Here is a 16,723-nt window from a genome sequence, read left to right as displayed (position 1 = left end):
AATTTTTAAAAACAGAAAATTTCAAAGTGACAGTTTTAGGGGGCATTTCTCTACTTCAAGCTGAATTCAAATATGCCTTGGCCCTTGGGATTGCAAAATGTGTGTGTGTCAGAAGAAGGGCATTTACCGGCTTCTGTGAATTGGTATTTGCTCGAAAAACGGCATGGCACATTTCTACCCCCAATCCCAGGGTTAACATTCCCAGGATAAAAACAAACAAACCCATTTGTAAGATTATTTTGGTTTTCTTGGGATGTCTCTCTTTAGGGTGCTTTACAGAAAGAAAACTGTAATTGTAAATACATTGTTTACTTCTGTTCAAGTAAAATAAGACCAGGTAACTACTGACTGGTCAGTCTGATGTCAATACCAGGAAAGGTCCTAGAACAGATAATTAAACAGCATGCCTGTGAGCACTTGGGAAAGGATGCTGTGATTACTAAGACCCAGCATGGGTTTCTCAAAAACATGTCATGTCAGATGAATATTGTTTCTTTTCTTTTCCTTTTAAGTTACAAGCTTGGTGGATAAGGGCAATGTTGTGGATGTAGTGTATCTTGATTTTAGTAAAACTTTTGACAAAGTCCCCCATGATATTCTTGTGGAGAAGTTGGTAAAATGCAGGCTGGAGAAGGTACTACTGCTTTGTAGCTGGTTGACTGACTGAATCCAAAAAGTGTTCACTAATGGCTCCTCATCATCCTGGAATAATGTGACAAGTGAGGTGTTGCAGGGTTCTGTCTTGGGCCCATTGTTGTTCAAGATCTTTATAAATGGCTTGGATGAAGGAATTGAGGGGTGGCTCATACAATTTGCAGGTGACACCCAACTGAGAGGGGACATCCCTGTCCCCTTTCTGGTGTGTAGAGCAATGTACATATGCAACTTGAAACCAGTGGTGGGTAGGTGGGGACAACCTTGCTATGTTTTAAGTCACTCATATATATAGACTTCTTTTGTAAAGAACACTTTTCAGGAAACACCAGTCTGGAGGGCCTTCCCTTGTCAAAATGTTTTTTGTTTTGCTTTTTGGGTCAAATAATTTTTTATTAAATTTCCAATATAAAAAAGGTCTTGTTTAGGTGCCCTTCTGATAATGTCTGGTTGCCAGAGTGATTTATTTTTCTGTCTGCCATTTTAGAATTCTGACTGCTTGTTTTAGTTGAAGGTTTTATTCTTGGATGGATGCGTTGTTGCTGCTTTGTGAGTTACTTTGGAGATCCCACTAGAACCAAAAAGATATATCTATATCTGTATAAAAAGGGACCCCTGACCATTAAGTCCAGTCACGGACGACTCTAGGGTTGCGGTGCTCATCTCACTTTACTGGCTGAGGGAGCAGACGTTTGTCCGCAGACAGTTTTTCCAGGTCATGTGGCCAGCATGACTAGGCTGCTTCTGGCGAAACCAGAGCAGCGCATGGAAACGCCATTTACCTTCCCGCTGGAGCGGTACCTATTTATTTACTTGCACTTTGACGTGCTTTTGAACTGCTAGGTTGGCAGGAGCTGGGACTGAGCAGCGGGAGCTCACCTATGGCCTCACAGCTGCGTATAGTATCAAGCTCCATTTCTACTTTACAAAACGGACCCACACCTCTAAGTTTGTCCAAAAGACAGGCTCTAAATGCCATAAGCATTCCCTTTTCTGAGTTTGGACTCCCCTCCCCTTTGTAGCGTGGGGCCTGCTGCCAAACGGGGAAGTGTGAGGCCAAGGCAACTGCATCCCCTTTCCCTCAAATGCTTATGGGTCCCAACTGAGCAGTGCAGTGTGTAAAGCTCAATGTGGAGGTGAGGGAGGTAGTGTGGGGTTTGCAGCCAAATCGCAAATGCGTGTTTTGCTAGAGGCATTACTAGAAGTCAAGCAAGGATGCATTGCAGTTACCAGGTCCAAGAGTTTTAAGAGCCATTGGGGTGGGGAGTCTCCGAGGGCCACATTCGCCCCATGCCTGAGGTCCCCCCCCCCAAGCTGTGGTATACAAACTACTTTGGCGGGAAGTGCTATAAAAAATCAGAGTTTAGGCAATACCTTTAGCCAGTGCTTTTTTTTTCTTGAAAAATGTTTAGGGGGTATTCTCATTTTCCTACTCATATTGAAACACGGCCCCTCAATGAGGCCAAACTTAAGATTCACAAAATGTTTAGGGGTGTGCGTACCCCCTGCGTACCTCCAGAAAAAGCACTGCCTTTAGAAGTGGGGTGGCAAACTTTCCAGTACAGCATCCGGGTACACTTCGTGAGGCAAGATGCTGGGGTGGGGGCGGCGAAGATAAATCATAGTTCTATACATTAAACCTCGGAAGAAGGCAGTCTGTGCAGCTCCTCCATTTCCGTGAGGTCATCTCCCCCAACTCCGCTTCCGTTGCTCCGCCTCGGCTTCTCCACCTGCGCCGCGGACAGCAGCCGACTGGGGATTGGCGCCCAGTCGCGCGGCCCGGAGTGGCGGGGAGCGGGCCGGCGGCGGCGGGAGGCGGGCAGAGCGCGCGACCGAGAGCAGAGGCCGGCGGCTGACCTCAGCGCCTGGGAGCGGCCAAGCAGCGGATCACGCGGCTGCCCAATAAAAGCGCGCGGAGAGGCTCCGGCTGCCGAGTGCGCGCCGTTTGGTCTTGGGCTGGCTTCAGGTTTTGGGGTTCGTAGCCCGCCTCGACTTGTAGGGGATTTTGGGTTTAGGGCTACCGGGCGAGCGAAGGTTAAGAGCAGCGGTAACAGCCGTCGAAGAAGATGCTGTTTTGGCACACGCAGCCGGAGCATTACAACCAGCACTCGACAGGCAGCTACCTGCGGTGAGTGAGCCCTTCGAGCCCGGGGAGCGAGCGGCCGTAAGGCGGGAAAAGGGCGCAAGGTTCTCGAGCGGAGCGGACTGACTGACTTGCAGCTAAAATGCGGGTAGACAGGAGCAAGGGGTTGGGGGTACTGGTTTACGCTGCAGCGCAGAAGGTCGGTCTCTGGAGTGAGGGGTCTTCTTGCTGGACTATACATTAGGGACGTGCAGCTCAAGCTCCCGCTCTTATTTATGCGTGTTTGCTCAGAAGCAAGACCCTCTGCGCTCAGCGGCGCTTGCTCCTAGGAAAAGCGTGCATATGAGGGTCCATGTCTGCCCTGTTAGGGATGCGGGAAGGACGGCGAGCGGGACCCAGGCGGCGTGGTGCTGTAGAAAGAGAACTAGAAGCATACTGAGTCGGGATGAGTGGAGCCAAGTTGGGGTTTTTCATTTTATTTTATTTCGGGGGCGAACGACTTTAGGAGGTTGCGGTTGACGGGGCTCTTTTATTCAACACCATCCGTTGACAGCGCGTTGCGGAATATCATAGGCAACCAAAATACAATAGGTGTTTGGTTCTGAGGAGAGGGAGAGAGGGAAAGACACGTGTGTGGTGTGCGTGCGCAGTTTCTGAAGTTATGAGGATTCTGGTAAAAATAATGGATCTTTATGTAGCTGCGCCACCGGCAAGGATAGGGACCGTCTCGGAAAGATGTGGATTTGTGAAAGTGGACTCCATTTAGACCTCATCTGTGTGCGTGAATCTTGTGGTCGGGGATGGGTTGCTGATCAGTGGCAGCTGAGATGGGCTAGTCTGTTTCAGGGAGCTGGATGGGCGCCATTCTCTGGAGCAGGAGGAGAGTGTGATGCAGCTGTGGGTTATCATGCTCACCTGTGATAGCTAGGGAGAGCTGCCCTCTCTGTGGGTTCTCTTAATGGTTTGGACTTGTTTGTGCATTTCCCACTTTTTTTTTCTTTTTAGTGAAAGTATGATGTGGGTTTGAGCAAGTGGAAATTCCAGAAAACTTCAAGGAGCCTGGTGACTAGCTTCTAGCCCAGGTCCATTAATGCCGGTTATCTAAAACCTGCACAGCTGTGAGTGAAGTGGAAGCTCTGACCTGCATTGGTGACCGAGTAGTTATTTAGTTTGGATTAGTTAACACCGAGTCCTGCATTGTGTTTGTGCACTTATAGGTTGCTCAGACTTTTCTCTCCCAGTGCATCTTATGAGAGAGTAAGGATTACACTTGGTGTTCATGACTGAATGTGTTAACTGTGGAATAATGAAAAGTTTTGTAACAATTTCTAGAAGAGTAGCCACTGCAACATTCAGTTGTTTGCCCCCAAAGCAACAAATATTCTTGTGGTATCTTAAAGACTAACAATTTTATTGTGCCATAAGCTTTCCTGGACTGCTGTCCATTTCATCAGATGCATGAAGTGTATTCTGGACTGGCAAGTACTGTATATATGCACCTCTTCAACTCTATAGATGTGCATACAGTACTCTACAGCCATGCATATAATTGTACTGAATTTGCCAGTTAAGTACTATCTAACACTTCATTGTCACTTCATGACATGTATGGCATAATAAAATTGTTAGTCTTTAAGGTATCACAAGAGATTGATTGCTGGAGCAGACTAGCACTGCCAGCCCTCCTTAAATGATGGGGTAACCAAGCCTTACAGCAAATTTAGTACGGCATGGGCTTTTTTTTTTTAGTAGAGTCCATAGATCTATCCCTTAAAATTAATCCTTCTATGAACAGGTCTGGGAAGATTTAGCAAAGTGGTCTTTGAGAACTGAGCAAGTGTCTTGCAAGCACTGGCAAATGTCTTGCAGATAGAGGCACTAGCTTTCCAAACCAGCTTTCTCTCATTCTTATCTCCTCCCCTCGTTTGAATGATGAATCCTTTTCATTCACTTTACTGGGCTTGTTTAATCCAGTTTTTTCCTGCCTTATTTCCACATCGGTCACATTTTATTTATTTAGCAAAAGGGGCAGTGGGTAATGTAAAAGACAGCAAACGGAAAACCTACATTCCAACCCTTCCCAACAGAAAGCTATACTTGTGTTTTTATTTTAATAGTGTGATTTTTATCTGTGCTTTTTAACTGCGTCTAGAATGCTATTTCAAAATCCATAGTCAAGCAATGCCTTTGGTAGGACCAACAAAAATGTCAGAAAACTGTGAAGAAGCTTTTAAGATGACAAATGCATCAGGCTGGATGGCAAACACAAATTGGGGATGTGAGGGAAAGAGAAAGCTGGTTTGATACTGAAGCCATAAAGTTTGCATTTAGCTGGTTTAAAAAATGGAGTGCAGGAGCAAATGGCAAACATAAACTGCAGTCACTTAGGTTTCATGCCTAACAGTTTTCCATGCTAGAACTTGTTTAGCAGTCTAGACACAAATAAGCAGGCAAAAGCCAAGCCATCTAGAGCAACACATGACGCACAAATGGTTTGAATGTGTTGTTGGTACAGGCTCTTGTGTTCTTCCTACACCCTTCCCTGTCACAGTGTGGTGCTGGTTCCATGGTATGAACATGTGTGCATGTGTTGACTTAAGTCTTGTCCTGGTCTCAGTACTGTTCAAGGGCAAAGGGCCCTTCCCTGGCTGTTACTGTCTTGTGGGATCTCTCACCCAGGACCATTCTTGTACCCAAACCCTGAAGAAGACACCTGTCCGCTGCTAGCTGCACCTTCCCCCATCCTTTTGTTCTGATAGGAAATTCTACCCTTGGTGAAACAGTTCTGTTTCAACTTTTTAAAAGGCACAAAAGTCTCCCAGGGCAACCCTTACCTATTTCAGATTTGTGACAGAACATTAACCTTGCTTTACGCTTTGTGTTTTGAGGATATTTTTACTTCATCTCCCTTCCCCCCCACTGAAATTCAAGCAGGTTCAGTGGCAGTTAATGCAAGGTAAACTCTGCAATCAATCTCTACATGTAGTTGAACAGAAACTGTTAATGTTGGCTTGATTTATATTCATGTACCATAACAATAATATTGACAGCTGTTAACCAACTTTCCTTTATGCAACTTTTTGCCATTTTCTTTTTGTCCATCAGAAGCTACTATTGATAATAACTTTTCTGTATGGTGTATATAGGTGCACGCTTGTGTTCTTTACAACCAAGAGGGTGTTTCTTTGTATTGGACCAAAAAAAACCCCAAACATTTATTTTACTATTTCCTTAGTCAGTTTAAAAAAATTGTGGGAAAGGGGGAAAAAGTGTGGAAGATTATTTATTAGGGAAAGTGTAGAAACAAGTAGTTAGCTTCTCATACAATCTGCAGTAAAAGTAACAAATCTTGATTATGTAAGAGTTTGCTTGAATACATTGTGTATCATTTTACTAGTGGCATGGAGCAGAGATTATTTGTGTGAATGGAAATACTTTGTCTCTTCAATCCTTATTCTGGTCCCAGCACCTGTATATTAAGCCAGTGATGTGGTGGACTGGCATTGCCCACCCTCAGGTGCCAGGGACCGGTCCCATATTTAGTCCCAGAAGCTGTGGTGGAGTCACTGTGGACTGGCAGTGCATCACCCATAGAACAGGACCAATTTGTGGATCAACACTTTGAGTAGCACTGTACTAAATAATATTTGCCCATGTTGTCAGTTACAGAAGCCGTATATCTATTTTTCTCAGAGGAGTGAGCAACATATCCAATGCATCCTGTAACAGACAAAATAGTTGAGGTTTTTTGCTCCTGTTTTGATCTTGTAAAACGGAAGGTTAGGTTGGTTTTTCTATTGGATCAGTTCTATTTGTCTACCCCCCCCCCTTACCTAAGTGATTGCATTTCTGCCAATGTACCCAAGGTGTTTTACAATTTCAATATACTAAAACAAACAAATGGTGCAAAATATAAAACAAGGGAGATTCTCCTAGGTCAACTGATGAGAGAGTGAACCACTGCATGAGTACTTTATAGAGTTTCACAACTAGGTGTGGACATGCCTACTTTTAGGCAGCTGGTAGAACTGAACTGCAAAGATTTTGGTGGGGCAATTCTGGAAGGGGTAGGTCAGTATTCTTTAAGGATTTTGTTTCCTCCTTTTGTTAACCTTGCTTTGTCCTTCATGTAATATTAAGATGGCGAGCCTTTTGAATTGCACAACTATGACAAGCCTATTCTGTGGCATGGGGTGAGGCGATAAATGTAAATGTCTCTAAAACAAATAAATTGGCATGCCGTAAATAATCCTTGCTTTAAGAGATGCAAAACCATTGTTATGGTTAGCTCTGAGCTGTGTGGTAAGGTAGGTGTGCCTCTGGGGTGCGTCTTTAAAGCAGTGTTTCTCAACCAGTGTGCCTCCAGATGTTTTGGGACTACAACTCCCATCATTCCTGACCACTGGTCTTGCTAGCTAGGGATGATGGGAGTTGTAGTCCCAAAACATCTGGAGGCACACTGGTTGAGAAACACTGCTTTAAAGCATTGTAATGTTTTTTCATTGTCCCTACCCAGGAGATATTAGTGGTATTATACCTGTGCTCCATCTCAATTAGCTTCCCTAACCGGGAAAGGAAAAACACTCAAGATTTCCCAGAGTTAATAAAGATGGCTCTTGTATTTTCAATGAGAGCTCTGTTGCTGCTTTGTCCCACTACACTGCTGTTTAGCGACAGCCCCTAACATAAGGGCAACCAATCTGGTGCCAGATGTTGTTGGACTCCGGGCAGCATGGCCAGACAGGGATGAAGGGAGTTGGAGTCCAGAAACATCGGAAGGACAGCAGGTTAGGGCTGTCCTAGCACATGATACTTCCCTAACTGAAGCAAATGTCTTATTCACACTCCGTGTTAGAAACTGAAATATGAAAGCTCGGAGCTAAATGGCGCCTTAAACTTAGGTTATGGGTGCAACAACAGAATGTTTAGGCACGTTTTTTAAATAACAAGAATAAAAAGCTAAAAAATTAATGAACTGCAGCTAAAATAAGTTCATTTTCCAAGTGGTCTAGTCCTTCACCTGCCCACCCCTTAATATTCTTGAGGGTCTCTTCTCCGGTCTTTAGAGAGTAGCTGGAATTGGGGAGGCAGAAAAAGGTCCTCCCTTCCTTTCACTCTACAGTTTTAATCTGAAATCTTAGGATCAGTACTGTGCCCAGAGCTCAGAAACCGCACACACTAATAAAATTCCCTGTCAAAAAATGCTCCTAGAATAGTGGGAGTTCCGTTGAACTTGGAAGGGCTTGCTTCTGAGTAGGGCTTGCTTAATAAAGGAGGGGTTGGTTAACACTAATGTATTCATAACACTCATTACTGATCAGGTTTTCATAATAGTAATATCTGATGTTCAAAGCATTTCACACACCCTCTCAGTACCTTATTTGTAGTAAACCTGTGAGTCGAAGCAATATTGACTGCATACAGCAGATCCGATTCTGAGAGATAGTAGTTTACCTAAGGCCATTCACTGAGTTAATGATTAAAGTGAGGTTTGAACTGAGGTTGCCACTATGCTGGACGAACTTTTTACAACTAGATGTGTACAGTACCTATAACTTTTCCCCTCCTGCCAAAAATCACATTCTCTAAACTGGCAGGGAAGGGCATTAGTGTGAAGACCACAGTAGAGGTGAATAGTAAGAAGTGCCACTTCCTTGGGCCGCTCCACAAACAACTTTTTTTCATGCAGATTATAGCTTCCATGCATGCCTACATTTTTTGCAAAATGAAAGAAACTACATGTGACTGAGCATCACATGTTGTTTGGGTGCAAGGTTACGAAAAGCATCTTAAATGCAGTGAAGTAATTTAGTCACATGCTTAACACTATGGTGGATGTGTCCTTTTTTCTTCATCAGATAAAAGGTCAACTTCTCTCAGTTAAGGACTTTTTGTCACAAAATATTGCCAAATTAGCATGTTTTGTTCAGTGGGCTCAGAAGCCAAATTCCCCATCCCTGCCTTGATGCATATAGGCATACGTGGCATTAAATTTCATGAAAATTGGTCCCCTAACTGAAATGCCAAGAGGTTTCATGATGACCATTGGACCAAAATGTGTACTCAAAATGATGGGCATCTGTGCTGTGCATATATATATATATATATATATATATATATATATATATATATATATATATATATATAATTTTTATTAGATTTTCTGTTTTACAATTTTAAATACTCATTTAAACATCCTTACAGTATCAGTGACATCCCTTCTTCTCTTTCCATGGTTCATTTTGCATATCATAAATCCCTGCATATTTTACATAAGCTAAACCATTCAGTATTCCATTATTACAACCATCAAAACTTATTTACACTGTTGAATTTATCTTAATGCTGCCAGCGTTTTCAAGTGTAAACATTTCCTCCCCCATACATTCAATAAACATTTTCCAATTTCCTTTTAACATATAAAGAAGATTGTGCTGCATATTTTGGATAACCAAAACATAATTATCAGACCAAGGGAACAAAACTAGTTTGATTTGATTAGAGAAGCTGGGAAGTATGTTATTACTCTTTCAGCTCAGATATTGGTACAGTATTGTAATGTAATCTGTTACAAAATGGCATTGGTTTTGACTTGAACCAAGTACTGATGCAAAATGATTGGAAGTAGATTTTTTTTCTATCTCATTAAAACCAGGCACCTTATGCCGTATGTACAGTGCACTAATGTACTACTTGATGATGCACTTTTAAAAGAGGTGAACTTGCATAGATTCTCAGTCTTGTGACTAGTTCAGCAGCCTTAGAATGTGGCCTAACATGTTCAGAAACTTATAAATGCAAGTCTGTGGTCTAAAAACATAGCATAAATGTGAATATCTACCACAAGAGGAAATGTCAGCCAGGGAAGTGTTGTGCACCCATCTCCATTTATTTAATGCATAGGGTATGGAATTCGTATATGCTTTGTATAAGTTTTTGCACATTGCTCTCTGAGTGGGAATAGCCTTAAGGTAATACTAGGCAACTACCTTGGCTTGCATTTTTTGTTGGAGTAGTAGATGGGAAGGGTTTTCTATTGCTACGGTACCTTGATGCTTTTGCCGTGTAGGATGGGGCTTCAATTGTCTGTATAGCGCTTTGCCTATTGTACTAATCCTTCTAGGTTGGCAGAAGCTAGGACAGAGCAACGGGAGCTCACGCCATTGGCAGATTTGAACTGCCAACCTTCATAGCTGCCAAGTTATCCCTTTTTTAAAGGGATTTTCCATTATGCTGAATAGGCTTCCTCGCGAGAAAAGGGAAAACTTGGCAGCTATGCCAACCTTCTGATCGGCAGTCCCAAGAAGCTCAGTGGTGGCGCTGAATCTATGCAATGGGGTGAGCTCCCGCTGCTCTGCCCCAGCTTCTGCCAACCTAGCAGTTCAAAAGCATACCAGTGCAAGTAGATACTGCCATGGCGGAAAGATAAACAGCATTTCCATGTGCTCTGGCACTCATCACGGTCCTCCATGTGCCAGTGGCAGTTTAGTCATGCTGGGCACATGGCTCAGAAAGCTGTCTGTGGACAAATGCCAGCTCCCTTGGCCTGAGAAGTGAGATGAGCACCACACCCCATACAGTAGTTGCCTTTGACTGGACTTAACCATCCAGGCATGCTTTACCTTACTAACCCTTCTAATTCCTGTCTCCCTTTAGTTCTTCCCCTTTGAAAACCCATTTCTTGCATCACAAAGCAAAATCTTGAGAGATCTGTCTTTCTAATGTAGAATAAATGTAGTTATTTTCAGCTGTCTTCTAAGCACTTCTTTAATCGGGCTGATCATTAGATCTTGAAAATATATTCTGACCAGCAGCTCATGTCTTCAGCTGCCAACTATATAAGCAAAATGTTCTTGTTGAGAAACAAATGTTTTGAGGTTCGTTTAATGTGATAAGCATACAGTGCAGCAGTCTAATAGGAATCCAGATTGTTTTCCCTTGTTAGTTGTTTTAATTTCTATTATTTTTTCTTTTTCTTTTTCTTATGTTAAAATGTTTGTATGTTCTGTCTTACAAATTTGTATTTTAAATTAATAAAGAACAATTTATAAAAGTAATCCAGATTGCCATCTTCAAACAATGTCCATTGCTTAGTATTGATTAAACTCATTGCCCAACACTGAAGAATAGGATTGCCAGACTCAATAGAGGACAGGACTTCTGTGCCTTTAATTGCCCTGCTCTCTTTTGAGTCTGGAAACCTTAAAGAGAAATCAGCAGACCCTTTGCTTAGAAATTAAACAAAGGGTCTGCTGGTTTCTCTTCAAGGTTTCCAGACTCAAAAGAGAGCAGGGCAATTAAAGGCACAGAAGTCCTGTCCACTATTGAGTCTGGCAACCCTACTGAAGAAATGCCTACTTTCCATGTTAAACCTGACATATTGGTGTTGGTGGGGGGGCCTCTCACACACATATTTATGTGCAATTTCTGGTGAGGGAGATGTTGATTGAACTGCTGTGAGTTGGAAACAGATACTGGTTGGAGGTTATAAATTATTTCTTTGAAGGGGTACTTTCTGGGACGTTAAACTGAGAGGAGGCATTTCATAGGGCTACATGGGAAGTGTTAGGTACAAGGAAGGTTTCAGTTCTGAGGAACTGAATTTCTTGTCTTGTTTACTTGTCCTTGGGTTCAACTGTTTGGTTTTGAGAAAGTGTGTCTAATTATTTAACTCCCATCATCCCTAGCTAACAGGACCAGTGGTCAGAGATGATGGGAACTGTAGTCTCAAAACATCTGGAGGGCTGAGTTTGCCTATGCCTGCTCAATGCCATTTCCCAGCAAAATCTTAATCCTTCTCTCTCAGATGTGTTGGCATCTTCCTTTCACAATGTGCGCACTCTCTCTCTCTCTCTCTCTCTCTCTCTCTCTCTGTGTGTGTGTGTGTTAGCGTGTTAGCCCTCAGTGCTTTCCAACCTATTTGCTACATTGCATGTTGTGGGGATAATGGCAGGAATGTGTATTTATGGGTGAACATTGGTGGTGTAAGTGAAGCCAGAATGGTTTTGTTGGAGGAGACTTTTCTACCCTTATACCGCTTAATTATATTTGCACATATTGAAAATGTTTCATTATTGAATTTGTCGTATTGGCTTTCTGGTAAACCAATCATAGCAAAAACAATATTTGCTTGTGGGATATGGGTCCTACAGATCCCGCCTTCAACCTTTGTTATTGCACTAGTACTTCTGTATGATCAGAAGTACTGGATCCAATTGGCTTCCAGAGAGTGGTAGGGGATGTTTTATCCCATGTCGATGGCCTTTCAGCTGATTCCCTGGTGGCCCGCTGGAATGCGGAGTTAACCAGCGCTATTGACTGTCTGGCTCCGAAGCGCCCTCTCAGATTGCATGGAGCCCGGACAGCCCCGTGGTTTTCCCCGGCGCTGAGGGTGATGAAACAGTCATTGAGACGGCTAGAGCGCCGGTGGCGGAAAACTCATTTTGAATCAGACCGGACACGGGCTAGAGCTCAACTTCGAGCCTACCAAGTGGCAATGGCGACGGCGAAGAGGACCTTCTTCACCGTCTCCATCGCATCTGCAGAAAACAGCAGCAGGAGACTCTTCCAGGTGGTTCACAATTTAGCGGAACCACCTGCTCCATCCGGGCCCAGTATGGGCCACATGATCTCCTGCAATGATTTTGCAAAGTTTTTTGCAGATAAAGTCGCTCAGATTCGGGAAGAGGTAGACTCCACCGTGGGAGCAGGGCCGGGGCGGGGGAGTGCTAGAGTCCTGTCTAGTCAAGTTTTGTGGGATCAATTTCAATCTGTTACCTCCGAGGATGTGGACAGGCTGCTTGGACGAGTGAAACCAACCACCTGTCTCCTTGATCCTTGCCCATCCTGGCTTATAAAAGCTAGCCGGGAAGGGCTGGGCGATGGGCTTCGCGGGTTGGTAAATGCTTCTCTCCATGAGGGAGCCTTCCCAGACCCGCTGAAAGAGGCGGTTATTAAACCGCTTCTAAAAAAACCATCTTTAGATCCGGCCAATATGGCCAGCTATCGCCCAGTCTCAAATCTTCCATTCTTGGGCAAGGTGATTGAGCGAGTGGTTGCTGAACAACTCCAGGCACGCCTGGAAGAAGCGGACCATTTGGATCCCTTCCAGTCAGGATTCAGGCCTCATCATGGGACTGAAACTGCCTTGGTCGCACTGGTCGATGATCTCCGGCGGGCTAGGGACAAAGGTAAGAGCTGTTTCCTTGTTCTGCTGGATCTCTCAGCGGCTTTTGACACCATCGACCATAACATCCTTCTGGACCGTCTAGAGGGCTTGGGAGCTGGGGGCACTGTCATGCAGTGGTTCCGCGCCTTCCTCCTGGGCCGTGTTCAGAAAGTGGTGGTGGGGGATGAGTGTTCAGACCCCTGGGCTCTCACTTGTGGGGTGCCTCAGGGTTCTGTCCTCTCCCCCATGCTTTTTAACATCTATATGCAGCCGCTGGGAGAGATCATCAGGAGGTTTGGGCTGGGTGTCCATCAGTATGCTGATGATACCCAGCTCTACCTCTCTTTTAAATCAGAACCAGTGAAGGCGGTGAAGGTCCTGTGTGAGTGCTTGGAGGCGGTTGGAGGATGGATGGCGGCTAACAGATTGAGATTGAATCCTGACAAGACAGAAGTACTGTTTGTGGGGGACAGGAGGCGGACGGGTGTGGAGGACTCCCTGGTCCTGAATGGGGTAACTGTGCCCCTGAAAGACCAGGTGCGCAGCCTGAGAGTCATTTTGGACTCACAGCTGTCCATGGAGGCACAGGTCAACTCGGTGTCCAAGGCAGCTGTTTATCAGCTCCATCTGGTACGCAGGCTGAGTCCCTACCTGCCCACTGACTGTCTCTCCAGAGTGGTGCATGCTCTAGTTATCTCCCGCTTGGACTACTGCAATGCGCTCTACGTGGGGCTACCTTTGAAGGTGACCCGGAAACTACAACTAATCCAGAATGCGGCAGCTAGACTGGTGACTGGGAGCGGCCGCCGAGACCACATAACACCGGTCCTGAAAGACCTACATTGGCTCCCAGTACGTTTCCGAGCACAATTCAAAGTGTTGGTGTTGACCTTTAAAGCCCTAAACGGCCTCGGTCCGGTATACCTGAAGGAGCGTCTCCACCCCCATCGTTCTGCCCAGACACTGAGGTCCAGCTCCGGGGGCCTTCTGGCGGTTCCCTCACTACGAGAAGCCAAGTTACAGGGAACCAGGCAGAGGGCCTTCTCGGTAGTGGCTCCCACCCTGTGGAATGCCCTCCCACTAGAGGTCAAAGAGAACAACAACTACCAGACCTTTAGAAGGCATCTCAAGGCAGCCCTGTTTAGGGAAGCTTTTAATGTTTGATGGATCTCTGTATTTTAATGTTTGATGGATTTCTGTGTTTTAGAATTTCTGTTTTGTTGGAAGCCGCCCAGAGTGGCTGGGGGAACCCGGCCAGATGGGCGGGGTATAAATAATAAATTATTATTATTATGATCAGAGTTGTAATGCAGTGTTGCTAATTGGGTATGCATTGTGTTGTTTCAGTGATGTCCTCGCGCTCCCAATCTTTAAACAGGAAGAGCCTCAACTCTCCCCTGAGAATGACACAAAACTCCCTCCATTTCAGTATGTGCTCTGTGCGGCCACATCCCCTGCTGTGAAGCTTCATGAGGAGACACTGACTTATCTAAACCAAGGTAAGACTAACACAATTAAATAGAAAATTGCACTCCGTAATTTGCCAGACTAAATGCAGCAATTCTTCAGTTCTTTTTGGCCCGACAGTTGCCAAAACCACATGTGTGACACTCTGGTCAGTGCATGCAGCTAGCTCAGAGAACATGACATGAAAGAGAATGGAATAGAAGTGTAGAGGTCAGATCTTTAAACACCAGGTTAATATTTCTATGAAGCTGAGAGTTGACATATAGCCAACAAAGTATATATGGTTCTTCTTTGTTGTCCTTTCAAATGTGGTACTTGACTTCTGGTAACACCTTAGTGGTCTGCTCCAATAAGATTGAAGACCAGCTCATTGCTGAGAGGTGAAAATATTGGCTTAGAAAGGCAACAGGGACCACCAACCTCTTCTAGTATCTGCTGCAGCGCTCACCATTATTCTCCCTTTTCCTACCCTGCAAATGACTTGGGCACTCTCATTACACAGATACTTATTTCAAGTTTTGCTTTGGTTTTTTTTTTTAAAAAAAATATGTTTGAAGGAACAATGAAATTGTGTGTGTTGTGAGTTGGTTCTCTTCATTCCTACCCCTCTCACACCAATGGCACAGGCCTCTCATATGTTACTGTGTTGACATGGGAGCCACTTTCCCATGATCAGCCACCCTGGCAAGTCTCTGCAGAGAGGACTTTTATGGGTTCAATGAGTGATGTGGCTCCTCCCCACACCACTTTGTGTCCCTCTGTCATTTTGTCCAACTCACAATGTTTCCTCTTGACAGATGTTACTGAATTAGCATTAGATGTAACCACAAGGAAGCAGCTCGGAGGCTGCTCCAGTAATGTGTGAATCAGTCCTACCTAAAGCATTTTAATTTTTTCTTTTAATAAGGTGACTTATGCCTCTCTGCATTGCAGATATTTTAGGAAAATGTGGTTGAAAAAAAATGGGAATACTGTGGTGAATAGATATACTGGTACCTAAGTTGTGAGCCAGTGTTGCTCTGGGTTTTGTGCATGCGACAAGCTTACAGTATTCGGTACCGAAATAATTCTCTTTAAATATATATATTTTTTAAGTGCATGACCTTAGTTAGTTTATCCTACGCCTCCAGCTCTATATCAGCAGGAAAAGTAATATCTTATCTCAGAGCACACAATGTGGTCAGAGAATATACAGCTTTCCAAGCTTCATAGAATTTCAGAAATGGACCTGCAGCAAAGCGGAGTGGGGTGGGGGGAATTGTGCCGCCTTGTATAAGTGCCTTCTTGTATACAGTTCCTGTATCCTTATTGTGCAGTTTTCTCTGTAATGTGTGTGTGTGTGTGGTTGTTATTTTAAAAAAGTTTTGTTTTTGATCATAGTTCACTGTATGCTTCCAAAAGTAGTTCTAATTACCACTGATGAAGTGATTTAAAGTCCTGTTCTGGAATGGGAATGATGAGATGTGATTTCTGTGTAGGAGACTTGGTGATGGGAAAGACAGACAGTGGCTGCTAAGTGCTATGGTGATTGCTCATGTAAATGTTCTTCATTAGTAATGTTACACAACTGGTATCTCTTAAATAATCTATTACTTTAAAAGAGCTGCTGCTATGGTGTGTGTGTTTTTAATTTTGCCTGCACATAAGCGATTTTCGCAGGTGCAGATGTGGTTTCCAGTGTTGGTGCAGGTGCCATTTCCGGCGCCGCTCAGTGAGTCCCAGAGCCATGCTGGTTTAGCGCAGCATGTGGGGGACTTGCCGAGCGGGCGGCTCAGTGACCGGGTGGCTCGTGGGCCGGATAAACGGCCTCCGTGGACCGCAGGTTGCCAACCTCTGGTCTAGACAACCACAAATAATGATTGGATTCCTAATCATAGGGTAATAGTTTGGATCCTAGGAAGGATAAACAGGTGGGTGCCATCGTAAGTACAATACCTCAGCTATGCAATGTGTTTGAACACAAGGGAGTGATGGAGATGAGACTAGAATGGTTGCTCTTTTCTATGTGAAAATAAGTAGTTTCAAGCATTTCAGGGAGAGAAAGCAGCAAAGAGTGCAAAATAGTGTGGGAGTAGAACATACAGTTTGGTTCCCCTGAGCAGAAATAGACTTCTAAAGAGCCCTTTTGAATAGTACAATTCACCAATTCACCCTTCCTTACTGAAAAGGGCCAGAGAGGCAACAAATGTTGGCCAATTTTGGCAACCAATCAAAAAATTATGATTGCTAGGAACCCTGGCCACCACCTCATGTCACTGCAGTGTGAGCTCCCTGCTCCCCCTTACCAGCACATAGCTTGGATCTGGAATTGGTGTTTGTGTTGGTTTGGCCTCTGCATATTCAAGATGTGC

At 44.4% G+C, this 16,723-nt stretch overlaps 1 protein-coding gene across 3 annotated transcripts in view; it reads left to right on the top strand.

Annotated features, from left to right (window-relative positions):
- The first annotated feature begins 2,463 nt into the window (after positions 1-2,463).
- Positions 2,464-16,723, top strand: part of TFCP2L1 (transcription factor CP2 like 1) — a 44,602-nt gene continuing 30,342 nt past the window's right edge. For 2 of the 3 annotated variants that reach the window (XR_009558142.1, XM_060278677.1), the window contains exons 1-2: positions 11,588-11,939; positions 14,208-14,404. Coding sequence is in view for 2 of the 3 variants with exons in the window: in XM_060278677.1 (XP_060134660.1) it covers positions 11,737-11,939; positions 14,208-14,404 (400 nt within the window). In the remaining variant the exon portion in view is untranslated. Of the gene's footprint in view, positions 2,783-11,587; positions 11,940-14,207; positions 14,405-16,723 lie in introns of those variants that run through there. The other variant, XM_035128757.2, reaches the window with a different exon arrangement.

The sequence above is a fragment of the Zootoca vivipara genome, chromosome 1 (genome assembly GCF_963506605.1).
Source record: "Zootoca vivipara chromosome 1, rZooViv1.1, whole genome shotgun sequence".
Lineage (NCBI taxonomy): Eukaryota > Metazoa > Chordata > Lepidosauria > Squamata > Lacertidae > Zootoca > Zootoca vivipara.
This window is presented reverse-complemented; position numbering and strand designations above follow the sequence as displayed.